The sequence below is a fragment of the Durotheca rogersii genome, assembly GCF_024521655.1.
Source record: "Durotheca rogersii strain YMJ 92031201 chromosome Unknown GGS23scaffold_6, whole genome shotgun sequence".
NCBI classification, from domain to species: Eukaryota; Fungi; Ascomycota; class Sordariomycetes; order Xylariales; family Xylariaceae; genus Durotheca; species Durotheca rogersii.
Genome location: NW_026251237.1, coordinates 1,120,268 through 1,147,486, shown reverse-complemented (window position 1 = coordinate 1,147,486; position 27,219 = coordinate 1,120,268). Strand labels below are relative to the sequence as shown.

Here is a 27,219-nt window from a genome sequence, read left to right as displayed (position 1 = left end):
GCTTCTATACCTGCCTCCTTAGGCTAGGTACCTAAGTTGGTGGTGATTCGGTACCTGCATAGGTTCCAATAAATGCATGTCCTGTGCACATACCCACGTGCTGCCTCTGTGGCGGCCGTATATCCGCCAGTGACAAACCTGGTGTTTTTGGATCTCAAATCTCGAACCACACGTCACGTAACGTGCCCAGATGAGCATGTAACCAACGCTACCAAGCCGTCCAGGGACTCCGGCAACAAAGATGGCATGTTCGCAACCCGTCCCCCCCCTCCGTCGTTGTTGTTGTTATACCGTATCAAGCATCTCCCTACCGCCAACCTACATACAGCTAGCCGTGGTCTCGCAAACTAAACAAATACGAAGGCGTTTTCTATAGCATAATAAATAGGTTATTCCTAGCATCTACACGAGGTAGCAGCGTGGAGTATCCCGCTCGGCCGCATTGTCCGAAAACAAATATCCAAAAATAGGAGGTAGCCAAGAGTGCGAGAAGTTGGTGGAAGCATTAGAATTGAGAGAGAGCTAGGTAGCGATTGCACCTCGAGCTATACCCTGTGCAGATGAATTTACCAACATGCAAGACCTTGAGCGGGTTAGCTAGGTACCCAAGGCTTATGCGGCTGGGTTGATGGCCGTTAAAGCCGCCTGCCTACAGGGGTAGTGTGCCAGGGGTTGTGTGTATGTGTGTATGTACATCATGGGCAGTCGAACAGAGATAGGCAGTAGAGACAGGCAGGTGGGCGGGCATGTGAGTCGATCGCCGCAGGATTGCGCCGGTAGATACGCTCAAGAGATCTCGCGAATACACAACTACAACACTAGTAGAGCCTCGGTGAGTTTGCGCGATCCTAGCAGGATGGGTAGGTAAATTTCGGGTCTTAGCCCGACCTACACCCCCCACCCTCCTTCGCCTTTCCCTCTTTTTTTCCGCCCTTTGCCTGGTCGAGTCTATCTCGCTGCCGTAACCGTACGCGTGCGCAGGTGGTACGATGTGTTATCGCACGTACGCGCGCGCGTTCCCCCTTCTTGTCCTTGCTTCTCCTCGCTGCCTATCCGCCAGCGAACTCCCAGGCTCCAGCGCTGTGTAGAAAACAAAGGTATCACAATCCGCTCCTGCTATGCGTACCTAGTCCCAGGCTATATCGCCGTCGTCATGCTTCGTATATGTCGGTGAAGTTTCCGGTCGGCCAGCTGTCGTTCATCGGCCACCCTTCGACGTGGTAGACCTGCTGGTAGGGCTCGAGGCTGAGGTCGGGGACGAGTGTCGACGCCTCGTCCAGGAGACATGTCGTAGGTATCGCGGCCCACGTCTCAGATGCCGCGACGCCGGGCCGCCAGCAGCCCGGGCTAGGTCGTGGCGCCAGGTACTCCTTCGCGACGAACTTGATATCCTCCGCAACCTTCCGCGAAAGAGGCCACATCTCCCCATGTGCCGTGAGGATCTGCACAATCCTATTGATCCGTTCCCTAAAGGCGGGCGAGTCCAGCCCGAGGAATACGCACGCGTCGAGGTAGGCCTGCGCCACCCGGAGCATTGCCGGTGCTACCACCGTGCTAAGGCTCCTCGTAGGTAGGGGACGTCGGAACAGGTCGCAGTAGGAATTGGCAGCGTGGATGTCGATCGGATGGGGGTTCCAACCGAAACCCCTAACCATCTGCCCCTTTCGGTCGGGGCCTTTCGCCGGCCCCAGGGGAAAATACTCTCGTATGTTGAGGCCGTTTCTCGGTGCCGATTGCCTTAGGCGTAGTCTATTGCTGGTTTTAGAGCAAGTTAGCTTTCCGCAGCAGCCTGTAAATGTCATCACGCGCGCAAACTAACACATGTGCGAGGGCGACGCTATGGTACAGCACGATGTCGACGATCCCATCCGGATCCACCAGGTTCATCTTCCAAGTAGGCACGCGTCGCAGGAAGTCGCAAATTCGAGAGTCGGCCCGTTCGAATATTTCCGACTTTTTCTCGTCAGGGGCCTCGTTATATCTAACTAGAAACTCGGTTTGGATCTTGCAAATGTCGATGAAGTACGCCATTGACGAGAAATGCGTGTGTCCTAAGCTGGATTGCGTCTCGTACTGCGCTTGCGAGACCGGTTGCGGAATAATCTACGGGGCATGTTAGAGGCGCGTGTTTATTCGTTGGGTAGGTGGAGATGGGCAGCTAAGATAGATAAGGGCGACGGAGAGAGGTGATGGAGGAAGGTGACGTAGAGGAGAATATCGCGTCGTAGGGACTGCGACGACAAGTTCTTGTCGGCCTGAAGAATAAATGACGCGAGATAGGGGAAACAAAAGTCCTTACTCCTGATTCGTATTCCCACTCTTCGCAAGGCAAATCTACATCGCAGTCCACATCGGCAATGGTAAGTGTGGACCCGACCTCGGTCACTACGCGCAGGGAGTCCTGGAAGGCTAGGCACCACCAAGTCCTTCGGTAGCTCTCGGCGAGGATGGAATCCGACGTCCCGTCGGCGAAGGCCTTCTGGTTCATGCCGAGCTCGACCGCCATCGTGATCGCCCGATTTGCCCAACCGGCGTGGTGCTCGAAGCTCATCTCTCCGAAAGCTGCGAGACTCAGATTGAGAAGGCCCTGGACCGACTGCACCGTAAACGGCAGCGACCCACAGGCCGCTGAATAGGCTACCTCTCTCAAGTCATCCGACGGTACCTGACTGGTGTAGAGCGACCCGATAAAGTTGATAACGGAAAGTAGAAAGTGGTACGAGTCCGGGTCTGCGGCGACGCGGCTTAGGAAGAACCTCTTGGGCGGCAGACACGGATAGCTCGGATGAAAGTAGGTGTAGAACAGGTCAATCATCAGCTCCTTTTCGCTTCTCGGCGAGCTGGGTTGGTGCGATTCCACGCCGACGGTCCAGCCGCCGGGCAGGTCGTGATGGGACTGAACGGAGGAAGCTGCCGAAGAGACGTTAGACGTCGGGAAGAGAGAACCGGGCGACGCGGCGGCCGACGGCGGCTTGTCCGATATCAAACTCCGTTTCTTCGGGTCGCGTATGCCCCGTCTCGACTTGGCGTAGAAACACGGCTTGTCCTCCTGCTGACAGCGGTTGCAAGCTGGCAAGGTGGCGTCGCACTTGACGTGCTTGCTGCGACACTGCACGCAGGCCAGCGACACGCGTATGTTGGCCTTGGACCGGTTCGCGGGCTTCGAGTCCGAGCCGTCCGGCGACGAGACCGTCGAGGCTTGCCGGCTGAGGCTGTCTGTGGTGGTGTCATTGTCCCGGCTCATCCCCATTAGATCGGTGGCAACCCGAGCGGATTTTCCTGCAGAAGTTGTTCGACAAGGCTTTAAAAAAAAAAGAGAAAAAGGAAAAAGAATTTGCCGCCGACAGCGCTGGAGTTTGACGGCGAGAGCTTCGGTTGGGTGCAGCTTTCAGAGCCTTTGAAACGGACTTGACTCGTTCAGCCGGCCGACGAACGATAGGGCTGATGAGCGGCTCCTCATATAAAAGAGCTGACAGCAAGCTTCATATTTAGTTCTGACAAGTGTCTACCAGCATCAGGGTTCTCATGGCGCAAGATGGGTCCAGATACCGCCATGTGGTAGTGTAGGTACATGCCCGTTATGGATGCTGGTCCCGACAGGTGTGTGAGTAGGTATTGTATATGCAGACCCATGACTTCTCGGGCTTTCTACCAGCGGTGGACACACATCTAAGCCATCAGCCCTAGTGGGGCCCACCGGCACGGGATGGATTGGGGGTGCGAGAGTGCGAGAGAACTCCAGCGGAGTTGCGATTCTGGATGGTCGTGGGTGGTTGTGGGCGGTTGCGTGGTGCGGCCAGGGAGGGAGCGGACTCGAGAGCTCGCGCGGACTCTGGGCGGCCGAGCTCTGCGATCATACCTCCTCCCTACACGCACCCTCAGACCGCATCCGGCCACCTACACGCAGCAGCGCTACCCTTACATGGGGATTGGCATATTCTCCAAGGGTGGCCGGGGGGGGGGGGGGGATCTGCTCTCGACTCCCAATTGGCGCGGTGTAACGATGCGTACATGCATCTCCAGCATCGCCTCCTCATTCATGCTCCGGTAGCATGTCTTGGTCCATGGCAATCTGGCCATATAGGAGTGGGCAGCGATAGAATGTTGGTCGAAGGTGAGCACGGCTTGCCTGTTGGTGATGTTGTAATCAGGACGCACTATAGCTTTGGCGACTGATCGCGGTTGTTAGGAGGAGGGAGGGCGTATCTGCCTTGATCCATGCCTTTCATGCGCCAGGTTCGTATTGCCTTAGGTTAGGAGGTACCTTGGGTACCTACCGTAGGAGGTACATTGGGCAGATGCCTCAGGTACCAAACCCGAGGTACCGAGGCAAGGTACCTTAGGTACAGATATAAGACATGCATACCTGCATACATTCCGAGGCAGGTACCTGAACCTACCAACCTTAGGTACAAGGCGGCGGCAGCGTTCCCTCGCGTGCCTCAGGTACATTCTACACGTACAGGCCGGCAAGGAACCTCACATGGCATGGAGGAGGCGTTCTCACTACCTCCCAGCCTAGGTCGAAATCCCCAGACCAAGCGATGTCAGATCCCCTACCCTGTAATTATCTACCGTCCAAGGTCCCTCCCTCTCTTATCTTTCTATACTATAGTATATTCGTCCCCTTTCCCGTATCATCGTCGGGCGCCGAGGTTAGCCCGCGTTCTCATGAGGTTATTTATAGGCAATATGTTTGGCCGTCGCTTTTGCGTATTCGTCTACACGTGCTTCGTTGCCGGGACGCGGGTCCTTAGCCCGATCTCGTCTACTGACCACGGCTGGTTGATCTGACGGGATAAGATCCAGCCGCCACCATCCTATCGCTGCCTCATCTTCTTCTTGCGTCGGAAAGCTTTCGGCGTCGCGTGCAAGCCCTCGGGGCGTTCTCGCAGATCAGCAAGTACGTGATCATCTACTCAGGCAAGGTAAGCTCGAGAGTATCCGACGATACGCCGGCCGCCTTAGCCCGTTCCCTTCGCACGTAGCGTGGGATGAATACGACGGCCCCCTTTCCCTTTGAGGCTCGGTATCAGGATTTGGCGATAGCGTGTATGTGTGCATGAAGGCCTTGGAGTTGCTAACTAGGGCCTTGCTGCTAATAGACCGAGGGAGAGAGGGCTTAGCCACGCACGGTGGTAAGTAGGTCTGTGTGCCTGCAGACAAGCCCCAGGGTAAGGAAACGGACAGGCCCTACGCCCATCCCCAGGGTCCTACACCAGGGGGGGATCCGTTGATTACAAAGGCACTGGGGTGCGAGCGCGCGCACCGGATTGGTCTATCGGTATTGACTCGACTTCTAGCACGCGGCCCTTAAGACGGACTGCTATTGACGCAACACGTGTTATGCTGGCGATGCCCGGGCGGGAATGGGTTGGAGTGCATGTGCTGGGTATCCCTGGCGGTCGTCCAGGTACCGAACCTGTTCACTAACCTCCCCCAACACCCCTAACCCCTTCCCCTACGACATCGGGCTTAGGTGCCTCCTGCACAGGCGGGCAGTGGGCAAGGCGGGCAGTGCCACGCTCCAGGGCCGGGGGTTGGGGGGGCCTCTGTTACTACCTATGACCACATCGATAACGTAGCATAAACCAGCCAAGGCGAGTCCGCCGGCAGAGCTCGACACCAGGTTGTTCGGTCCACTGCTGCAGCGGGTACCGGTGTGTGCGCCGGGGTACAGCACCGCACCGTGCTCGACGCCTGCCAAGCACGGTGCCTTGGCAGCTAGTTTCGCCGGGCAAACACGGTGCGCAGCAGCCCCCCGGTCTGCGCCGGCCAGGTATCGCGTCGAGTTTTGCCGAGGTTTACCAGAGCAGAGCCCGCCAAGCCGCGTTGGACCCCATCAGCTCGCCCAACCTCGGCGTACCCCGAACGGGCCGACGGGGGACTGAACCTAGGACACAAAAACTCCCGCCCGTCAACGTCACTATGCGCAGCTTTCCCCAGATTCGTCCATCCCTCCCGCCTTTCTAAGCCTCATCAAACGTTACAGTTGCCAATCGGCCTCGACGCTCCTCAACACTTCCCAGATACCGCCTTGCGTGGTTTTCCTGCTCTCGTGGCTTCGGGGTCCCCAAGCCATGGTCTGATCGAGCACACCGACAACAGAGCTTGGGACCGCCGCGTACTACCATGCGTTCGCGCCGATGAGCACTACCAGTTTCGCCCAAGCCCAGCAGCGCCTGGCTGCCCGACGGCGGGCTCGTGAGCAGGAGGCTCAGGCCCGACTCGTCGCGAGCCGGCAAGCGTCGCGTGTCTGGTCCGAGGTCGCACGCCTGCCCTTTCCCTTCAACCGCGTCGGCGCCGCGTCGCTGTCGGCGTGGGACGCGATCTCGACGCGTGAGGGCACCCGACCCGCCTTTCGAGTCGGCCAGGTCGATGCCGAGCTCCTGGACGAGGACCTCGTGACGCAACTACGCGACCAGGTCGGCGAGGCGCTCAAGTACTTCGGCGCGAATATAAAGGACGACTGGTCCGCCGAGATTCTCCTCGCCCTCCGGCTGGTGCTCTTCAAGCTTTCGGTGTGGGACCACGACGCGACCTACGGCGCCGCCCTGCAGAACCTCAGATACACCGATGCGAGACGCGACGGGCCCGTCTTGGTGCCGCCGAGCAAGTGGCAGAAGAGCCTCTATGGCCTGATAACCGTCGGAGGCAAATACGGGTGGACGAAGTGGGAGAATTGGCTGCTAGACCAGGACAACGGATACGACCAACCCTCGCCAACGGTTCATCGGCTCTCGAAGTTCACGTCGCAGCTCACCACCCTCCACTCGGTAGCCGCGTTCGCATCCTTCCTCGCCTTCCTTCTGCACGGGAGGTATCGCACCATATTGGATAGGGTGTTAAAGATGCGTCTTGCCCCACCCACGAGTCAGGTTAGCCGGGAGGTGTCGTTCGAGTACCTCAACCGCCAGCTGGTGTGGCACGCCTTCACGGAGTTTTTGCTGTTCGTGCTGCCGCTCGTGGGCATCAACCGATGGCGGAGATGGCTCAGCCGTACCTGGAAGAAGACGAAGGAAATCATCCACGTCGGCGCGGAGGGCGACGGCGCCGGCAAGCAGGGCGACTACGCGTTTCTGCCCGAACGCACTTGCGCCATCTGCTACCAAGACCAGAACTCGGCGATGTCCGAAACCGAGGTCCTCGCCGCGGCCACTTCGAGCGGCGTCATCGGATCGGCGCAGACGGACATTACAAATCCGTATGAGACGATCCCCTGCGGGTGCATATACTGTTTCGTATGCCTGGCGACTAGGCTCGAGCGCGAGGAAGGCGAGGGCTGGACCTGTCTAAGATGTGGCGAGTTGGTGAAGGAGTGCAAACCGTGGAGCGGAGACGTGTTGGAGGAGCAGTCCAAGTCGCCGTCGGCAACTACGAAACACGTCGGCTTCGTTGACGAAACCCCCGTCGCCAACCGCCCCGGGCAGGGTGAAGACGCGGATCGCCAGTTGAAGAACGCAGAGGTCCGGTACCGGCAGCCCTCAACGGCCGCGTCCGACACCCCTGACGATGAGGATTCCGAGATCTACGAGGAAGAAGAGGCCGGCGTGGGGGAAGATTTCAACGAATAACTGCCGAACATGGATGCATCTTAGAGACTGCAGCGCCCGGATGATCCTGCTAAGCCGGAGGAGGCTAGAGATCTTCGGCTTCTAGCACGACGCATGTATGCCACCTATTTAGAAGTAATACGATACGATATGCACATTATGATCAGCTTACCCTCGTTCGAAAACGGAAACCCGATATATATTGTATGCAGCAGCACAGCACAGTACTGCCCATACCTGTAGAAGAAAGTAGCAAAATTTCGTGCCGATCGCTCTTGTCGCCGACCCGCCTTGTCGACTCTTATTTTCTCCCCAGATCCTATCACACGACGTGCATATACATACTCCTTTTACAGAGCCCGACGGGGACCGTGGTCCAGCGTTGTACCCAATCTCTCCCGATGTAGCTCACCGTAGTGTGTATTCCGCTGTGCTATTGCGTCGCGACGGGCTTTGGTCTATGCGGTTCTGATAGCCTAATGGCCAAGTCTAGTTAGGGCCAGGGGTGCGGCCGGTGTGTGCTCTGCAGGGCTGGTGCGGGACAGGAGGATGAAACTAAGTTGCAAGTTTACCCCGTCGGCGTTTACTCCGTGCCAGCGTCTTTAATCCCCTGGAACCCATCTGTCGCTTCTTCTGTGGTTGGCTCGCATATGCGTGGTTGACTTCCCCGGGGCACGTCTAGAAGCCAGTTCTCATCAGGGCAAGGGGAGGGGGTTGGAGGCGCCCAACCTGGAGGGGTCTCAGGGACAGGGAAAGTTCCGGCATTCCTCAAGGAGAAGACTCGGGCGTTTTCAGCTCGAGAGCCCAATAGAAGGTGGAAAACAGGAGGGAAAAAAACCTACATCATTATGCGGTGTCGTTTGGCATGCTGACGTGTAGCTCTCCCGCCGCTGCACTCCACCTTTTCCCCCTGAAGCGAACCGGCTGCCTCCCTAGATCCTATGAAGCACCCGAACTTCATCCTAGCATCCGATCCTACCTTGACTATCCACTCTTCAATCACCGCGGATATACTCTCTTTCGTCTCTTCATCTACGCGCCGTCCTGGAATTCTTTTGTTGCGTTGTCAGTTGATGCCGAAACATACGGTCGAGGGTCTCCCTACCATGGCGATCTATACTAGATCCTCGAATTCATATCAACGATACGCTCCGTAGTAGCTGCAATGTTGGCGATATTCTTTTAACACCTCTTCATCATTCCCCTCTCAACGGCTAGTGACAACGACAAGGTTATTCTCGAGGTCGCCCATCCCGTCTTACATAGGATAGGCGAGGAGAAGCGCAACTAGATGGGCACAGGAAGTCGAGTAACGGGCACTACCCGCTCCCGCCCTATCACCACGAAGAAATCGATACTGGTGAGTCTCTGCTGGGTCTCTCCATCCCCAAATCGTGGAGAAAACTAACTAGCAGGTCAGTCGGCGTGCGCCGCGAACCGTCCGTTATCTACAGATAGTCTCGCGACTAACCTCCCCCGCATACGCGTGCAGGTGAGCTGTTCCCCAACGGCGCGCAACTAAACAATATCTGGTAGGTGCTAATATGCTCCCCGACGGAGCTCGTCTCCGCCGTACGCATTCGATGTTGCTTGTATTCGCTCTGAGACAGCTTCCGCACGCGACGCCCTCCACCCCTGGGCCGCTCGACAGACGCATCCCTCCCTAACGACTTCGGGCCTGGCGACTTGGCGTGCTCTCTAAGACCGACTCAGCTACGTGCGTACGTACGTGGCATTATATGTTCACCGTGCCGAAACACTCTGTGTTCTCGAAGCCTCGAAAGCTCCACCGTCTCGCAGGTAGCAGACGTCCAGGTGGAAGCATTCCCCCCCCAAGGTTGCCCGATCGGTTCCTGTATGTTGCCGCAGCCTGCACGAGGTGTCGTCGACTTCTGAGGGACACCGACAGCCGATATTTCTCGACCGAGACTGCAAACTCGGGAGACAACCTTTTCCCCTGCACTCCCTCTTTTATCACAGCGAATGCGAGTCCTCAGCCGGGCAATGTTTCCCCCCTCCGCGACCCGCCCCGATCTATAGCTACGAGAGTTGACGTGGAGATTGGGAAGCTAATACTATACCTTGCCTTGGTTCCCTACGTAAGGCCAGGCCATTGCCGTAGGGAACCTTTGCGAGTAGCAGCTTTGTAGCTACAGAGGGTTCTCTGCCCGGTTTGGGTATTTCGGCGCACGCGACGTCTGGTGAATAGCGAAGACCAAAGACGCGCATAGACGCACATACACACGTATACAACAAGACATGTTAGGTATATGGCCGCCTCCTGTATATATATGCCTACTGTTATGTAGGCATGCACCTCTAGTACCTCTATTTCCACTGCACACATATGCGGAGAGTAACCTAGCTTGCCTAAGCTTATCGAGCATACGGAGGTAGGTATAGGTAGATATATCATATGAGCGGACTAGCTACTTTTTCTTTTCTCCTTTCCTTCTCAGGTAGCCAGCCAACACATCTTTGCTCCCCCACGTTCCCGTGGTCACTCTGCGCGCAATCTATTCATCCATCCATTGCTTGAGATAGCGCCGTGACATAGGTATAGCACGTACACACGCTTGGCACAGCATGGACAGGGGGGGGAGGTATGCTTAGGTAGGTCGAACGAGGGAGCAGAAGACGATAGTTGCCAATCGAACCAAATGCCGTGAAATAATATCCTAGCACCTATACTACCCCGGGGGGACCAGAACTTGAAACATTTCTGCGGAGTCGGATGAGCTTCAGGGGTACCTAGTGTATACATCCGGCGGGCTAAGAAAGCTACCTACCCATCATGCAAAGTCCATTGGCATCTTCTCTTGATATTAGCAGGGCGGAACGAGCCCCGTAGCCGCTGTTAGCTAGGATACTTGTGGGCCTGCTAATGTGGCTATATTTCCTCTATTAGATGGGTAAAGGTGCAACTCCGGTTGCACGCAGGTTGGCCCGCGACCTTATCCACTCAGCGTCTGGAACAGGATCCTAGATGGAAATCAGTAACGGAGAGGGCTAATGCTAGGAGGCTACGTCTAAACGGCCTCTGACCCCCACACTCTGCCCACCCTGCCTTGCATGCCTTCACGCATCTAGACTCACATTTCCGCAAGAGAACAAGCCTGAGTATATTTCGAACTACTACCACACGCCGACGTTATCAACTCATACCAGCTAACTAGTAATGGAGGCATGCCGACGCGGGAAACTCGGCGAAGTATGAAAAAGTGAACAAGAGTCGCACCTCGATCACCGGCTGGTTATCTTGACATCGACTAGAGAAGTCCTCAAGATGTGTAAATACAACGATCAGCAATACCATCACCTTAGGTACCGGAGTGATCGGGGGCACTATTAACCTCACCACGCTTGAAGGAGCGCACCAAGGCTAAACACCAAGGACGCTTCTGTCGTGATGCAAAGCCTGAAACAGATGCAACAGGAAACCCAATTCAACTTAGATCCACAAGACGACCAGGAGCCTGACCAGTGTGCCCACCACCGCTGGTTCGCGTTTCATTCGTCTACTCTCAAGCAACAGTTGATACCTTGGCAGCCATGATGCCTTCATCCACCAAGCGATAGGAAGGATAGTCAGGGCAAACCCGATACTGATACTGCTAAGAAGACGCCGTCCGTTTGGTAAAGAGGGCGAGGATTTAGATTTTGCCGCGCACACTTAGTGAAGCAATCTGGGCATCCCACCCAAACTCAGGTAATATCACCTTCTTCTCTCACGTCTTCCAACAGCTCACTAGTCTTTGTGTACCACCCACTCCAACACTTGGGAATAATCATGCTCGGGGAGGGAAGGGATCCCAAATTTGGGAAGTTGCCATTTCTGAAAGCCTTTTCTATCTTGGCATCATCGCATCATTCAAATTGTCTCCTGTCTTCCAGTATTTCGTAGAAAATCGAGCCAAGAGCCAAGATTTCATCCTTAAAGCTATACTGATAGGCGGCTGAACAATCGAGAGAGAGAGAGAGAGAGAGAAAGTGGGCGTGTAGACGAGTGTGTGTGTGTGCATGCGCATGCGCAGGTATGGAGTATGGAGATTATCTGCCATTTTAGCTGATAGAGAAAGATGATGAGTACAGGAGAGATATCTGGGCGCGAATGGCTCGTCTCATACCGTCCCAAACACAGCTCTCTATGGATAGATGAGCCTACAAAGCCACCAACCATAGCGTTGAGGTCATCATCTAGAAAGATATTATTGCAAGATACGTTGCAGTGCATCACACCTTTAGAATGGAGAAAGGATGTGGCGTCAGCGGCCCGTCCCGCCCATCGGAGTCGACATGACAGAGGTGGCCTTCGAGGAGAAGATCGTAGGTGTTGCCGAATCGAGCAATGGAATGCGAACTGTAGGATAACACATCCACCGAAAACACCGTAATATCTCAAAATTGTCCCTCTCCAGTTGTTACTGCCCGAGCTTAGCCGGTTGAATGCTGCAGCCTCTCTCTCCATCTCTCGACCGTCGCCAGCACTGGGATAACGTTTAGCTACAGCATCGAGCCGAAGCACCCAAGAGGATATCCTAGCACCGACTGTTGGGCTCCCACCCGTGGTGCTGGAAAAAGTAGCGTCGACTCAGAAATTTGCGAGGTTTTGCTGTTAAAGTTACTAATGTCAGTTAGCCTAGCTATAATATGATGATCAGCCCCAACAAATTAAAAATAAATTGAAGCCAACCATGATGACTACCTTTCTCGATGTTTAGGGAGATCTGGTCAGCACACATCGTACAAGACTCGTTTCGCCTGTGCTAAGTATTCGAACATGAAGGATGAACAGAGCTCTCGCTCGCGGTCATAAGACACAGATCGAAACGCTACTTGAAGTTCCCGAGGATGCTTTTAAGAGCAAGCGCGTAGTCACGTCTTGCTCCAAGGAGATGTCTGTATAATCAGGCTGTGGTGTTCTATTCATATATCTGTCGTACGAAAGCCCCGCCTTTCATACAGCAACCGTGAGTTTCGGTGCAAAGTCATCCAAGGTAGATAGAGTCCACACCGGATGGAATCTCCCAGTTCCCAGTTCATCCGGTAGATCCGTAATCACCTTAGAGATCAAGGAAATGGAAAGTTCCGAGACTCGTAGGCATGTCGTAGGATGTAAAAGTCTGCCTCGTAATGTGCGTCTGGACGGTGGATATATCCGCCGAGAGCTTTGGACGGGAAACAATACGCCGAGTTCAGCTTTACAGAGGGATGTCCATGAAAAAGCATGGTGAAGCTGAGGAGCGGTCAACCACAATTAGCGCCGCAGGATCGTGAAGGAGAAGCCCCTGAAGAGAGGCGAGGACGGACCTACAAGAGATGAGCATTGATACATGCTAGTAGAGAATGATAGAGAGCTAACTCCGGAACCTAGACACTTCATACCGAGATCCGAAATATTTATACTGCGTGAGCAAGATAGGCTACTAACTGCGACTAATCACATGCCTAATCACTGGCACAGCCCCCCGCGCTGATTGTGTACAAGGGGGAAACTACACGGGGTAAACGTTTATGAATGTACTGAAAATGTTATATGAACGAGTCTTCATTCTCTTGTACGAGCACTTGGGTCTGCTAACACCGAATGCAGGGGGTGATCCGACTCTGGCAAGGTTAGGGAGTCACATTCTAATGCCATTCCATCTACATAGCGATCGAAACTTAGTATCACAAATGGCACCAGTTGTATCAATACCACAGTCTACTTAAACACCAGCGCGGAACTATATACAGCCCACGTCTCGGGCCAAAATCTAACTGGTATCCTTACTTTCACCCGGCACAACTAAGCTTTTGGGCGGAAGAGCTAGCCGCTCTCGAATCACATCGCCGATATCTTCCCAATCGCACATCCCCCCCTGGCCCACGTCGCCGCAGGCCAAAGCCTTACTGCTGCCGTTAGTTCCCCAACGCCATACAAAAATGCCTGCTAGTGATGTAAGGGAGACAAGGGGGTAACACAGGGAGTCGCCTTTGCGGCAGCAAGACCTCGTACCATCCCGCCCTTGCGTCGGCCCCGGCGACGCCCCGTGCGTGCGTGAGCGTGGGAAGCTGCTGCGCCGTGGCCGGCTGGGTCCGCGTGAAGGTGTTCATCGAGGGCGCGACCAAGATCCTCTTCCCGCTCGCGGGGTCGTTGTCCTAGGCGCGGATGACGGTCGTGAGGTCGAGAGGATATTCACGCCTCGCACCCACGGCTCGCTCCGCTCGTCCTCGTCCCGACGGACAGAGTCGGCCGTTGGGGAGGGAGGCGAGGGGGGCTGCTCCCGCGACTGGCCGGCCAGGAAGCGCGCCGCGTTTTCCGTGGGGATCACGCAGATCGACAGGTCGGGACAGTCCGCCAGCGAGGATATCCAGAGCGGAAGCTTGATCGCGGCGACGGAGCCCGCGATGTCAGCGGCCACCGGGCAGGTACCGAGGTATATAGGTATATCGAATAGAGTCAAAGGATAAAGTAATTGGGGAGCGATATATTGAAGGCAATGAATGTGCTACCCGCCCCCTCCCCCCTGCCCCTGAAAGTTAGGTACCCCCGACCGCCCGGGGAAGGGAAGCACTTGCGTCTATATGCTCTATGCGCGGGGCGTGAATGTCTCAAAGCTGCTTACCGCTGGCGGCAAGGAGGAGGAGTGTCTTTGCCGTCGTCGAGCGAGCGTGCCACGTCGGCGGCTGCAGATCGGGGAACGGCCTCGGCCTCGGCCACTTTAGGTGTTGTAGCCACAGTAAGAGGATGCGTTCGGATAATCCGATTTCCCACGTAGCAGCCGATGACGATAGCGGCCTGTAGGTATTATTTATCCCTGTAGAGATGACGGAAGCTCGTGGATGCCTTTTATTAGTCAGTTTAACAAGCGCGTTTCCGTGCCGTTCACGGGTTCGGTGGTGGGGATATAGGTAGGTACTTACCTAGTTTATGTACCTAATGTCCGCACGCGGGGCTTAACTGCATCATGTATATGTATGTATTATGTATGTATGTATGTACCAGGTGTATGCATCACCTAGGTAGAGGTATCTAGGTATAGAATCAAGGGTTCGGCTAAGAATAGGTACCTACATAGCTGCCAACCAGAGCTGGGGTGCATCCCACATCCCCCGCGGGATGGGGCCTTACACACTATGTTGCGTAAGTCGGCATTTCTTCCGCTGGGCACACATACGTGTATTGTTGGCTTGCCCCGACAAAGCCGTGGAACAACCAGGCAGCTAACACAACCGAGGTGCATTGCCACTTGAGCAAGTCAGAGCTACACGGCGAGAGTAAGACGATAAACTGTTGCCGCTTTCCGTAGCGACTAGCGACTGACATACTACCAGCTACTGGTTTCCAAGAAGGCGATATCGGGCGTACCCGCGTCTTCATACACGGCGGGCATGGTGGTAATCACGGGTACGCATACGCTATTCCACCCTTTCATTTTCAATGCAAGACGTAAGTTTGTTGAAAAGCTATGGGTTTGAAGCTTTAAAGAAATCCGCCATAGGAAGAAACCCCAGCTTACACTAGAGCGTGGGTGTAAGTATACATAATCGACATATTCGAGAGATGGTTAAACATTTCCTCTCATAGTCCAGATTGTTTAACACCCATAGGCCTTCGTGGAGTACTACTCATTTGCGCGTTCCCAGTATAATACACACATCCATGCCTCTCATTCCGTCGCCTCCGGGGGCGATCTAGGCATACACTCAAGTTAGTCCTCCCAGTAACGTCATAAAAAGCGACGTTCGAATTCCTGATGCAACTTCGGACTGATCTCGTCGCTACTCAACCCGTCAACTTCCCAGAGAACGCCCTTCTTTGCGTAATGCTCCAGCAGAGGCTCGCTGGTCTCCTGGAACTTCTGAAATCGCGCTCTGTAGACTTCCTCGCTATCATCGGCGCGCTGTACAAGCGGGTCACCTGTGATGTCGTCGAAACCGGGGACCTTGGGCGCGTTAAACGAGGTGTTATAGACCCGGCCAGAAGGCTCGTGGACCCAACGCGACGCGATCCGCCGCATTATGACATGGAAGGGCGTCCGTATGGAGACGGCCCAGTTGATGGGTACGATACCATCCAGTCTCTTAGCTTGGGCGGCAGTGCGTGGAAAGCCGTCGAGCAGAAAGGAGGCGGCGGGGTCTTCCAATGCTTGTCTGGATAGGGTTGCTCCAGCCAGAGGATCCGCATCTAGGGCCGCTTCGTAGGCGCCCACGACGTTCGCAAACAGAGGACCGTCCTCTTCCAACGCAGCCGACGAGGACGAAAGGGTCATAACATTTGGTCGCCCGCCAGCAAGCCAACCGCGATGGTTGAGCTCATTGGTAATCAGCCGCAGTATAATGTCGTCCGAGACAAGCCCGCCGGTCTTCACGGTCCTCTCGACCTTGATGCCGAGAGGCGTCCTGCTCTTGACGTTTTGGCGCAGTAGATCTCCAGATGAGATGGCCGATAGCTGGGGGAAGCGCGCGAGGAGCCGTTCGGATTGTGTGCCCTTACCCACCCCTGGGGCGCCGATGAGGATTACTCGGGCCGCTCGTCGGAGGCGCATAGTGCGTAGGAACGATTCGGAGATACCGGGGTTTGAAAATGCGCAAGAGGATAGGTAGGCTCTGACGTTGCCCACCGATAGGAGAATTTAGGGTCCGAAACGGGGCAAAAGGCCGTTGAATTGTTGCGGTCTCGGGTAGTTCTCGGATGGTGGTGGGCGATGATTCAGATGACGGAACACCGTCGACTCTTTGACTGTGGAGAGAGAGACCCAGTCGTGGGGAAGAGACGGGGTAGATCAAGAGGAATCCATTGTGTCGATCGGAGCCGGATATCTATAGGTACGTCAGGTAGATGAATGGGAGAAGGCCTGGGGTAGGGTTTCGGAGATGGTCCGGCAACAAGGCAAGGAGGAGAGAGAGAGGGAGAGGGAGGGAGAGGGAGATGATGGGATATGACAAATGGGATACTAGACAAACCTCGAATGATGTGAAAAGGACGGAAAGACGAGAGCGAGTCCGTCTCGGAGGGGTGCGTGGAAATGTGGAGAGCAGCCAGCCAATGAATGGAGGAGGGTTGGAAGCTTAGCACCAGCCCGCCGAGATGAGGTACCTGCCTTCTAAGTACCTCAGGTACTGTACTTGGGCATACTTGCAAGTCTCGGGCCTACCACCTCTGCCTCCCTGGAGCGATATATGTCCAGGCCCCCTGAGAGGAGCTTGTTGGAGGGACCTCAGTTACGGTCCATACCTATAGACACACACCTCTTGATAGACGTCGGGTTAATGTACCGGATGCGGAGGTACCTACAGGTACTTTCCTGTCCACGCATATAAGTTTTAAACTGTAATTTTCCTGAAATGGTATGTGGAGGTACCTAAAGTGCAAATACCTACCTAGGTACCTGTGCCAGGTAGGTAGGTACCTCCCATCCTGAGCATAGAGTGTAGACACCTCTTACGGTAAGTGATACTATGATTACAAAAATAACAACCTTCAAGCTTGACTGAATGGCATACCTACATGGGAATGTGTGCATATAAGCTGCATGCACCGATTCAAGTACATTGGATACCTAAACACCTGCGGATATGCAGGCAGGCATCCATTCAAGGTTGCATGATGCCCGACCCGAGTGCACATCAGGTGCCTACATCTGCCTCCACCTCTTAGAGATACCTCCTAAGTAATCTACCCGAGGAGGTAGTAAGTCCCTAAGGTAGGTAGGTACTTAGGTAGGTAGACACATTAGTACCTGACACCTCTGGGCCCTACCCCAGTTGTCACCTATTCAGACACCTAAGACTGGGCACATTTACAAGATACCTGCCCTTAGTACGGGGTATTGGAGTAATATGGAACTCCAGGTGCCTCCGGCTTCCCCTAATTGTTTAGTGCGATTCCGGGGAGACGGGGAAGAATTGTGTACCGTGCAGATATGTACATACCTGTACTTAGGTACCTAGGTAGGTATGCGGTAGATGACAAGGCCTCTACAACAAGGGCTCTACGTCAACAACTCCAAACCGTTCCGGCGATGTAATACAGCTATAGGTGGGCGCATCGTATGGTCTATAGGGCCTGACGGTGCCCGTCGATATCTAGGTACTATATGCCAGTTATTCCTACCGTGGGGTAGCATTACCCCGAGGCTGGGACCCCAGAGTCCAATGCTAGGAGGTAACCGGAAGGCCACCCTAGAATCCCGGTTTCTGCCGTTTACACGTGAAGCCCACCGCGCTGGTGACTCTTTACAACCGCGAAGTCGTTGAACCGCTTCCATGGTAGGAACCGGGGTTGCGCGGCAATGCCTAATGGTAAGCCTCGGGCAGATATAGTCTCGGCTATTAGGTCCAATGCCGAGCTACCCACGGTTTGAGGGCGTACAGTCAAGTGACATAAAACTACATTAGGTAGTCGACAGACAGAGTGGCAAGCCCCAGAGCCATCTTCGGCCCGGATATGCCTGGTAGAATGCGACACCCGACGTCGATGGGTTCTCCTGCTCCGCGATAGCACGTGCTTCCACGCAGAGAGGCTGTTGATGGTAAATCCATTGCGCGCACCCTTCACGTCGGGGCGATTGGTCCGGTAGGTAACCTGTCCGCGGCACGTAGCACGGTGTCTGCGGGCTTTTGACTGGTCATGAGGGGAATTTTTATTCCTCGAGCTTGGTCGGCGTGGCCATGATGTTCCACAGTACTAGGTGTCGCCTTCGACAGGCTCGAACGAGCTAAACACAGCCCTTAACCCGCGAGGCGAGGCTCCTAGGTAGATCCCGAGCCAGCCTCTCCAGCTCTCGGCGGCTCGGGTACCTATATCGTACAGTCGGTCCTCTCGACGACCAACGGCCTCTCTCGTAGCGCTATAACACGCCAAAACCGGGCAGGCATATATAATATATCACACAAAGCCTACCCCCTTCCGGTTAACCGCCGAATCCGAATCCGCCGCCGCCGCCGCCGCCACCACCCTTCTGTTGCATCTCCTGCTGCAATAACTCTGACACCTTCAGGTGAACGTCGAAGAACTTGGCGGCGCATCGGTCGAGGCAGACACTCTCGCCCTTATTCAGCTCGGGTTCTCGGTAGTCATTGGGGACACACTTCTTCGCACAGGCCCGAGTGAGTCTAGGAGGGTGTGTTAGGAAGCACTGCACATTAGGAACGGCCCGTTCTCGCAAGCCTACTCCGGCTTGATCTCTTCTCAAGTGCGCGAGCCAGGGAGGCGTACCGGTTATGCATTTCCGTCAGGAGCTTCATCTCGGCCTGTACGGCAGCGATCTTTTCCTCCGAGGAGGGTTGGGGTCTCCCAAATCCGAGGAACGACATTTTTGGCAACGGGGGTCCAGAGTACGAGGAAAGCGTCGTAGTTTGTGTTTTCTCGGAAAGCTCTGAGTTCCATACAGAAGATTGGCATTTGACAGAAATGACAGCTCATTACGTAATACAGGTACGAACGCCGAAGGCGGTTATCGGATTAACAGCCGTCCCGGTTGAGCTCCGCCGGCAGAAAAGCGAAACTTCTACTTGGTACATGTCGAGGGGAAGTCAATCACAGGCTTCCCATCGTCAACACCGCACGTAGATGGCGAGCTTCCTCAGGGGAGGCCGCAATTGGAATATAAATCCTGAGAGAGGCCGCTACCTGGCAATGGCAAGGACGGCCTCGCCGCACCATAGGTAAGTCTGGTACGGTCGTCCGCCTCCCCCGTCCTTGTTTTATACCTAATACCGCACCGCCTTGATGAAACTGCTCTTAAGAACCGTTGCGACTGACACCATATTATGGTGCTTGATCTTAACTAGCCAGCTTATCTGAGCCCACACACCTCCCCCCTCTATAATTTCAATTGCCTGTATAGAGACATCAATTCTGACGGATACCCGTCTGCGTCTAGCAATGAATAGCCAGGCATACCTCCGGTTCCTCCGTCCGTATCTCTACCGGATTGCCCCGGCTAGAGCGGCTGTGTATACGCGGTTCTCCTCTATAAGCTCGCGCGGTTTAGTTCAAGGCAGAGACTTAGCCAACTCCGGGTCGCGAAAGTCCCCATGTACCAGACGGCTGCATGTTGTTGCAGCCAAGAGGGCTGCAGGCAGCCATTCTGACGCTCCGTCAACGGTTCCAACCACGACCGCAGCCGTCCGTCAGGTTGTCGTGGACTCTCGAGTCCAAAAGCTGAAGCAATGTGGCGCCCTTCACTATCCGAGACTCGGAGACCGGCCTAATAGGATAAGCATACCGGGATTTCGGGAGAGATACCGGGACGAATCTTCGACCCCGGCCGAGGAAATAGTTTTGCTAGAGGGTCGGGTCATGTCAGTGAGACGGTCCGCGTCCAAACTCGTGTTCCTCACCATTCTAGGCCAGTATCAGCAAGTCCAGGTCATGATTAGTCTAAGTTCGATAGCCGAGCCAAAACCCACTCCCCAGCAATTCAAGGACGCCCTCCACCCGTACCTTCGCGGGGACATCGTCTCCGTCACGGGCACCGCGGTGCGGACGAAGGCGGGCGAGCTGACTCTCAAGGCAATCAACATGCCCTCTCTCCTAGCTCCCGGTCTAGCGCAACTCCCTGAGGATCTATTCAACCACGAGACGATGGTTTTGAATAAGCACATAGATATGTTAATTCACCGCCGGACATCGAATATCTTTCGCCTCCGTTCGCATATCATCAAGGCCATGCGAGATTTCTTCCACGAGAGGGATTTCCTCGAAGTGCAGACGCCCATCCTAGCAGACTACGCCAGCGGGGCAGCCGCCCGACCATTCCTAACATCGGCCGCCGAGTTACACCACAAGGAGCTTGCCTTGCGGATCGCTCCCGAGCTGTGGCTCAAGCGTCTGGTGGTGGGCGGTAACGACAAAGTCTTCGAGATTGGTCCCGCTTTCCGCAACGAGGGCATCGACACTACGCACAACCCCGAGTTCACGATATGTGAATTCTATTCTGCGTACTCCAATCTGTCCGAGTTAATCTCCATCACGGAGGATTTTGTCACACGGCTGTTTCAAAAGACCAAACGCCTCGTGGAAACCGAATTCGAGTCACTTGAGGGGCCGAGAATGGATTTACCCGAGGGGAACTGGGAACAAGTGGAATTTATTCCAGCGCTGGAAGAGGTCCTTGGGTTTAAATTCCCGGATCTCTCGCTACCCGACGCGCTACCGAAGCTCATCGAACTACTAGACGGCCGAGTCAAGATTGAACAAGGGCCGGAGCTCACACTAGCCAAGCTCCTCGACGACACCGCCGGCCAGTATCTCGAGCCTCGGTCCCAGGAGAAGCCCCTTTTCATCATCCACCATCCCGCTTGCATGGCGCCTCTTTCTAAATCGTTTACCTGCCCTAAGACGGGCCAGCTTGTGTCCGCTCGTGCCGAGCTATTCATAAAAGCGCGCGAGATTGCAAACATGTACGAGGAGGAGAACGATCCCTTCGAGCAACGACGCAAATTTGAGCTGCAACTGGCGTCACGGAGCCACCAATCCGGCGAGGCAAACGGTGATGCGCTCGAAGTGGATGAGAGCTACGTCCGAGCGCTAGAGATCGGGCTACCTCCGACGGGAGGTTGGGGCTGCGGTGTAGACCGACTCATTATGCTTCTTTCCGGAGCGCCGCGGATCGGCGAAACCCTCAGCTTTGGGACTCTGAAAAATGTCGTAGCACTCCGGGCAGCCGCCTAGGGGACAGTCGCCCAGAAGATCTGATGTCGGCCCACAGGTATCGGGAGACACAGTCAAATAAGTATTAATGAAGAAAGCTCGAGGCTCAACTGAGCGAACCTCGGTGCGCGTCTGTGGCATGAGGATCGGCTCCTCGGGTTCCCAGTCTCATAATCGTAATCTATCCTTGACTTGAGGGCCAGCATTCCTTTCCTAAGCATTCGTTCATATCCCCTTGCCAAGAGTAAGAGAAGAGAGAGAGTAGTGCTAGTGCCCTCCACCCCGAACTTGCGACAAGGGGAGCCAGAGGAAAGCATTCAAATGGAGAAAACTAGGTTGCTAATGATTCCTGCGTAGTTGATTCTCTATCGAAGCTTATAGAGCAAAGAGGCCAACAAGCGTAGAGCCTTCGCCCCCCGCCCTTATTATTCGAGCAAGTTTGGGGGCTCTACCGTCCCAAAGCTGGGGAGAACACCGCCCGATTTCGGGGACCATTTTTGATATCTTGCACTTCTCTTGTGGTTTATATTTATGGAACCCAAGGCTTGCGATATATTCCTTTTCTCCATTTATGACTCCCTCGATATGAGAATTTTACTATGCCTATCATAAACGGCCTGGCGATGTGGGCGCATCCATGTCATAACATGTTACCATATCGACGGTGTGAATAAACGATAGACCATCTGGAAACCTACTTCCGATGTCTTCACAGTGGCAAGCGCAAGACTATGACAAGAAGCAATTTGATTTTAGAAGCCAGAGTTTATATAACGCGGTGGCCGCGCGTACTTAAGCAACATGATCCGCCGATTCTAACATCGCCGTCATCTTCATCAAGATCTGCCTATGAAGCCTCCTTTCAGGGAGGGAACCCACTATCACAAACCGGCATCGTGGCTCCCGTACTAAGCCCAATAACCATCTCCAGATTCGCTGCTACCTCCCGATTCACTGTTATCGGTGCGAGGCTCCTCGCCCGCACTCTTCTTTTGCGCGGAGTCGAAATCGACGCTCTCGAGGGCAGTGGTGTCGTTGTCGCCGTCATCGAGGCTGGCACGGATCAGGGCCTGGACGCAGCGACGGTAGTAGTAGACCGCGTCGTCCCAGGAGGCGGCGCGGCCGGCGACGGCCCTGACGTGCAGCATCAGCTGGCCGTCGCCGACGCGGGCGCGCTCGAAAGCGATGCTGCGGTCGAGGGCGGCGCGGGCGTCGCGGTTGCGGGCGCGCTCGGCCGCCGGCATGGGCGGGCCCTTGTAGTAGCGGTGGTCGAGGGCGGCGGCGTCGCCGCGGCAGCGCGCGACGGCGGCGGCGGCAGACGCGCGCCCGCGGTCGATGGACCGGCGCGCGAGCCGGGCGGCCAGCACGACGCGCTCGCGCCACACGTGGACCTGCTTGAGCTCGGCGGGGGCGGCGGGGCCGGGGCGCGCGTCGCGGACGAAGAAGCCGCAGTCGTCGTCGGGGAGCGGCAGGGCGGCGAGGACCGCGGCGCGCGGCGCGACCGACACGTCGTAGAAGGGGAACGCGCGGTCGCGGATCTCGGCGTCGGAGGCGGTGCGGCGGGCGGTGAGGAAGCCGGCGAGCGAGGGGGCGGCGGCGGCGCGGCCGCCGGGCGGCAGCAGCACGCGGGCGACGGCGAGCTTCTCGCCGTAGAAGCGCTCGGCCTGGCAGGCGAGGAGGGTGCCGAGCTGGCAGCCGGCGCACTCGACCTGGTCGCGGGCGCGGTGGACGGACTCGGCGGTGAAGAAGAGGGTGGGCAGCTCGACGTGGCAGAAGGCGCAGTGGACGAGGGCGAGGCGGCCGCGCGCGGTGGTGGTGCGGCCGATGGCGCAGGCGTCCATGGGGGCGCCGGCGGCGGCTAGGAGGAGGTCGTTGTGCAGGGTGCGCTTCATGGCTTCGTAGAGGCGCTCGTTCTCGCGGGGGCACGCCGGCGGCGGCGTGCGGCGGGGGGGCGGGTGGTGGGCGCCCTCGTCGAAGGCGTAGAGGTTGTACAGGGCCTCGAGGACGTAGCGGAGCGCACCCGGCGCGAAGGGCACGCGCTCGAGGAACTGGCGCATGCCGGTCCCGGGCGTGAACCAGTCGACGCCGTGGGCCAGCGCGAGGGGCACGGCGACGGCCAGGACCGCCGCGACGGCGAGCCGCGTGTCGACGAGCCCCTCGTCGGACGGGATCACGCCGTACTCGCCCCGGCGCGCCTTCCCGCGCGGCGGGCCGAAGTAGTAGAAGGGGGAGAAGTCGGCGTCGACGCGGCTCAGCGACTCGTCGCCGTTGCGCTCGATGACGGCCTCCAGCACGGCCACGGTCTCCCCGAAGTGCAGAAGCTCGCAGTTGTGGACCCCGAGGGCCGCCAGGCGCGGCAGCCCCTGCAGGCACAGCTTGAGGATCGGGACGTCGAGAAACATGACCGAGTGGAGGTGCAGAATGCGCACGTTGTTTCCGCGGACGTGGATAGCGCGGACTGCCAATGTCGGTCAGCTCTACGGGCGGTTGTTAAAATATCATCTGGGGTGGGCTCACGGATTCGGTACATATCGACAACACAGCGCTCCGCGGTTGGCGGTCCGAGGCCACGCCCGGCCTCACCGCTGGCGTCCTTGCCCGCAGCATCCTGCTCCTCGTCGTCGTCGACGAATTTACCCCTGACCTTGGAAAAGAACAGGAACGGGCACGAGCCGGGTTTCGGATGCAAGTCGTCCTGGGCCTTTGCGTTCGCCTCGTCGATCTCGTCGTCCGTGAAATTGACGTTGAGAAAGACTCCGTTCGTCAAATTGATCCGCGTCTGTCTGCGCGTTAGCCGACGCTCGGGAGGGCACCGAGCGTTCCGCTTATGAGGGTTTCCCCGCCTACCGAGACTTGGTTGATGGCGAACATCAGCGTCTGGCAGGTCCGGCTGAGATTCGACAGATCGCCCCAGCGGCTGCCCAGATGCTCGAGCACCTTCAGAGACAACTCCGGGAGCCTGAAAAACGCGGTGATGGCGGCCGGCTGCTCGCATTCCGGCAGCGCGAAGGAGCCTCTCATCGAATCCGCGCGGGCACCGCCGGCCGTAGAGGCTTTGGCAACAGGCCCGCGCCGCGGAAGCAATGGTCCCTTTTCGAGAGTTAGCGAGGACAAGCGGATCCGTTTTCGTCTGGTCGACTCACACTCATAACAGCATTGGGCACATGCGGATACCGATCCAAACCGAGAATGGCCTTGTCCAGGCCGCAGACGGGACCCGGATCCTCGATTTGGTATGCTGGGTTGTTGTCACCCTTAGCTAGGGGGCGACGCAACGGGTTGTACTTGGCGCATTCGTAGATGTCTTCGTCGGTGCGGCCAAGTCCGTGCTGAAGAGTGCCGCGGCTACGGCGGTAGAAAGTAAGATCGGAAACGATGGGGGATCTGTAGCTCCTGTACGTGTGCGACAAGGACCCGAAAGACTCGTATCTTGCAGCGACGGCTAGTTCCAGCTCGATGTCTTCGGCGCTCTGGAGAATGTTGCCGGCCCCACCAGCCCTCGTGGGATGTTCCGGCTCGAGGAAATACGCGTGCTGGAGTTTCTCGGAGTACTGGTCCAGCAAGTTCGGGACGGGCGTGACGCCGATATCCTTCGGATAATCCATCTCGGGCAAACAAGGCCCAGGGACGACGCTGATGATGACCTCTATATATCGTGAGCGGATTTTCGCCCCCTGTTTCCTCCTCGGGCAGGAAAGGAAGGCTGGCGTAGTGAACCCTCTAGCTTTTAGGTTGGTCCAGGCATAGGTATCGGAAATGGTATCGAGGACATTGGTTTAACGAGAAGGCGACTTGGCGGATGTTGAGAATGCCGGTGGCGGGGGAGGGTTTGCGGAACTCGACTTCAGAAGGAAGACACGGGACAAGAGGGTGGAACCGCGTACCTTCAGTGGTTACTGGTGCCTGAAACCTACGCTCAAGACGGCCTGTATACGGCCTATGTGGGTTGAATGGCGAGTATAAGGTCGGGGGGGGAAGTCGAGCTACAATATCATCTCCTGACTGATGGTCCCTGAAGTTAGCAGACGGATCAAATGCTAGATACTGCTGAGAAGGGTGCTTTCGTGGCGAAAATATCCCCCATCCCAAGCAAACAGACAGCGCGGGTAGGTGATAGGAGAATCCGTGAGAGTATAATCAGGGGGGGGAGTTTCGGTATAAAGGGGGGTCCAAACAATAACTGCCGTCTTATGATTGGCAGTATGTCGTAGTCTAGGGCCGTCGGCAATTTTGAGGCCTCCGGACGAATCAAGAGGTTGGTAGACTCTCAGAATGAGACGATTGGGAGAGGAGGGAGGGAGATGTATTTCCGCTCTTGGTTAGGGCACCGTGTAGGACGGGCAGTGGTTCTTAGATAGGGTTGATGTTAGGTAGGGGAGCGAGCGATGGACTTCAAGGTTGATCACGAGTATCGCTACAGGGGTGACGACCGGAGAGTACTAATATGGTTTATGAAGGTATCCTGTGGCTTCTCGTAGGCCTCGAGACTGGGACTTGATAGAGGACGAACGAAGCAAGAGAGGGAGGCTATCGAAGGCCACGAGCCTAGGGAGGTTCGCAAAAGTAGCTTGATGTTTACGCGTCCAGTAGTCACTAGGGATACAAGATAGCCAAGTATTCCGAGTTCTCATAAGATGAAAATACCTATTTATTCTCGCGCCCTCGAGAGGCCGTAGGTTCCAGTGACAGCGGAACAGCTAGTAGAAAGGGGTGCGTTGGATGTACGGGGTACATTGTTAACCGCGTCAAGGCTGCTTATTAACGATATATACGGAAAGTAGTTCCCGTATGTAAAGATCGACAGGGCAACAAGACTGAGGCTCTTGTGCGATAAGTCCGGCCTACCAACAACATCTCCTCGGCCCCAGAGAGGTCACCGGCCATGACCAGTAGAAAGCCTGACTGCGTATGCTCTGGGGCTATCTTTGAAGAGGTTAGCCGTTGGAAGGAGAACAGAGACGTTCCGGTCGAGTAACAGACACATTAAGACGTCGGCCGTTCTTCGACGGCCAGGACGAAGAGATTCTCGAGGAGTCGATATTATCCATCTTTCCACTGACGGTGTCTGCCCAGTTACCCGGGATAAGTACATCGAAGAGGAAACAGAGCCGCGACGCAACCAGTCCCATCGTTCACCCTCATCATTCGCTCACGGATAACAGGAGTAGCTACAGACCGCGAGGGAAGAGAGATCCCACCGACTCCGAGAGAGGAGGCCACGCAAGGACGGGCCAATCAAGTCCCCCCTAAACGTCACGACCGATTTCCTTACCTCGGTTGCCCGACTCCCTGCCCGGTAAAGGTCGAATGAGGAGGGATGAACAGCAGGACCAAAGGCAGTATATCCACATGGTACAGGCCACGCCCCGAGCACGATCAGCTAGCGAGATAGGGAGGAAGTTTCGGACGCGATCGGGGCTCGAGAACTGAAAGCGGCACCTGCAGGTAGCCGGCAGGTCTTCGATCCCCGGGTGCGGCCGTCCCAAGCCTGAATTGGGTGCCGCTAGCATCTCCCAAGCAGAACCGTTCGGGCATTCCAAGCCTCTTACTATACAACGCGAACGAGAACTCCCATGCGAACGGGGCTGGGGACCGAGCGGTCCCATCACAGCAAGTCCGAACCGAAACACGTACGGCAACCCGCGACCGTCAAGGGGAATAGATTGGGACGGCAAGCTGGGACGAGGTGGAGATTCTAACGCCAGCTCTACACCACGACCAGGCCAGCTCGACTTGGGGCGTTTTTGGCGTCGGGCAGGGGGTTACGTCCCCATCCCAGGGCGAGGCAAACGACACGGCCCCGTGGCTCGCGACAGCAACTCAGCCAGCCAAATCCTTTCCACGCAACATCCCCACCGAGCTTAGGTGGAAGGCGACAGTGAACCATCGCGGACGGTACTCGACGTGCCTAAGCCACATAAGCTACGAGGGGCAAGGGGAAAGAGCGCGCGCACGCCGGTCCCAGGTCCTCTTCGGCCCTGGGACCGACGGCCCAAGCACCGAAGCCTCCGCGACGCGCGGGAG

At 56.2% G+C, this 27,219-nt stretch overlaps 7 protein-coding genes across 7 annotated transcripts; 2 read left to right on the top strand and 5 right to left on the bottom strand.

Annotated features, from left to right (window-relative positions):
- Nucleotides 1–493: 493 nt before the first annotated feature.
- On the bottom strand, nt 494–3,920 carry GGS23DRAFT_561600 (uncharacterized protein). Its single transcript, XM_051515961.1, has 3 exons — nt 2,300–3,920; nt 1,820–2,103; nt 494–1,755 (listed from the first exon to the last, which is right to left on the bottom strand). The coding sequence occupies exons 1-3, from the start codon at nt 3,248–3,250 to the stop codon at nt 1,152–1,154; spliced, it is 1,839 nt and encodes a 612-aa protein (XP_051373450.1). The 5' UTR covers nt 3,251–3,920; the 3' UTR covers nt 494–1,151.
- Nucleotides 3,921–5,908: 1,988 nt separating this feature from the next.
- Nucleotides 5,909–7,667, top strand: GGS23DRAFT_461398 (Pex12 amino terminal region-domain-containing protein). The gene has a single exon (XM_051514121.1). The coding sequence runs from the start codon at nt 6,147–6,149 to the stop codon at nt 7,572–7,574; it is 1,428 nt and encodes a 475-aa protein (XP_051373449.1). The 5' UTR covers nt 5,909–6,146; the 3' UTR covers nt 7,575–7,667.
- A 5,642-nt stretch (nt 7,668–13,309) lies between these two features.
- GGS23DRAFT_604268 (putative thymidylate synthase) lies at nt 13,310–14,779 on the bottom strand (the record flags this gene model as incomplete). Its single annotated transcript, XM_051519582.1, has 4 exons — nt 13,310–13,448; nt 13,528–13,694; nt 13,745–13,918; nt 14,714–14,779. 4 exons carry the CDS (start codon nt 14,777–14,779, stop codon nt 13,310–13,312), a joined length of 546 nt encoding a protein of 181 aa, XP_051373448.1.
- A 190-nt stretch (nt 14,780–14,969) lies between these two features.
- On the bottom strand, nt 14,970–16,503 carry GGS23DRAFT_561587 (adenylate kinase). Its single transcript, XM_051515960.1, has one exon. The coding sequence runs from the start codon at nt 16,082–16,084 to the stop codon at nt 15,266–15,268; it is 819 nt and encodes a 272-aa protein (XP_051373447.1). The 5' UTR covers nt 16,085–16,503; the 3' UTR covers nt 14,970–15,265.
- A 1,225-nt stretch (nt 16,504–17,728) lies between these two features.
- GGS23DRAFT_561585 (mitochondrial import inner membrane translocase subunit TIM10) lies at nt 17,729–18,955 on the bottom strand. The gene is made up of 2 exons (XM_051515959.1): nt 18,757–18,955; nt 17,729–18,653 (listed from the first exon to the last, which is right to left on the bottom strand). The coding sequence occupies exons 1-2, from the start codon at nt 18,852–18,854 to the stop codon at nt 18,452–18,454; spliced, it is 300 nt and encodes a 99-aa protein (XP_051373446.1). The 5' UTR covers nt 18,855–18,955; the 3' UTR covers nt 17,729–18,451.
- Nucleotides 18,956–19,047: 92 nt separating this feature from the next.
- Nucleotides 19,048–21,242, top strand: GGS23DRAFT_461212 (lysyl-tRNA synthetase). Its single transcript, XM_051514120.1, has one exon. It carries the CDS (start codon nt 19,426–19,428, stop codon nt 21,214–21,216), a length of 1,791 nt encoding a protein of 596 aa, XP_051373445.1. The 5' UTR covers nt 19,048–19,425; the 3' UTR covers nt 21,217–21,242.
- Nucleotides 21,243–22,103: 861 nt separating this feature from the next.
- Nucleotides 22,104–25,520, bottom strand: GGS23DRAFT_619369 (uncharacterized protein; the record flags this gene model as incomplete). The annotated part of the gene is made up of 4 exons (XM_051521006.1): nt 24,339–25,520; nt 24,043–24,285; nt 23,713–23,974; nt 22,104–23,653 (listed from the first exon to the last, which is right to left on the bottom strand). Exons 1-4 carry the CDS (start codon nt 24,798–24,800, stop codon nt 22,104–22,106), a joined length of 2,517 nt encoding a protein of 838 aa, XP_051373444.1. The 5' UTR covers nt 24,801–25,520.
- Between the last annotated feature and the right edge of the window lie 1,699 nt (nt 25,521–27,219).

Coding starts and splice junctions, on each gene's coding strand:
- GGS23DRAFT_561600 (XM_051515961.1), bottom strand. CDS start 3,250: ATGGGGATGAGCCGGGACAATGACACCACCACAGACAGCCTCAGCCGG. Junction 2,104..2,299: donor AGTGGGAATACGAATCAGGA/GTAAGGACTTTT, acceptor CATGCCCCGTAG/ATTATTCCGCAACCGGTCTC. Junction 1,756..1,819: donor AGCGTCGCCCTCGCACATGT/GTTAGTTTGCGC, acceptor CTCTAAAACCAG/CAATAGACTACGCCTAAGGC.
- GGS23DRAFT_461398 (XM_051514121.1), top strand. CDS start 6,147: ATGAGCACTACCAGTTTCGCCCAAGCCCAGCAGCGCCTGGCTGCCCGA.
- GGS23DRAFT_561587 (XM_051515960.1), bottom strand. CDS start 16,084: ATGCGCCTCCGACGAGCGGCCCGAGTAATCCTCATCGGCGCCCCAGGG.
- GGS23DRAFT_561585 (XM_051515959.1), bottom strand. CDS start 18,854: ATGTCGTTCCTCGGATTTGGGAGACCCCAACCCTCCTCGGAGGAAAAG. Junction 18,654..18,756: donor CTGACGGAAATGCATAACCG/GTACGCCTCCCT, acceptor ACACCCTCCTAG/ACTCACTCGGGCCTGTGCGA.
- GGS23DRAFT_461212 (XM_051514120.1), top strand. CDS start 19,426: ATGAATAGCCAGGCATACCTCCGGTTCCTCCGTCCGTATCTCTACCGG.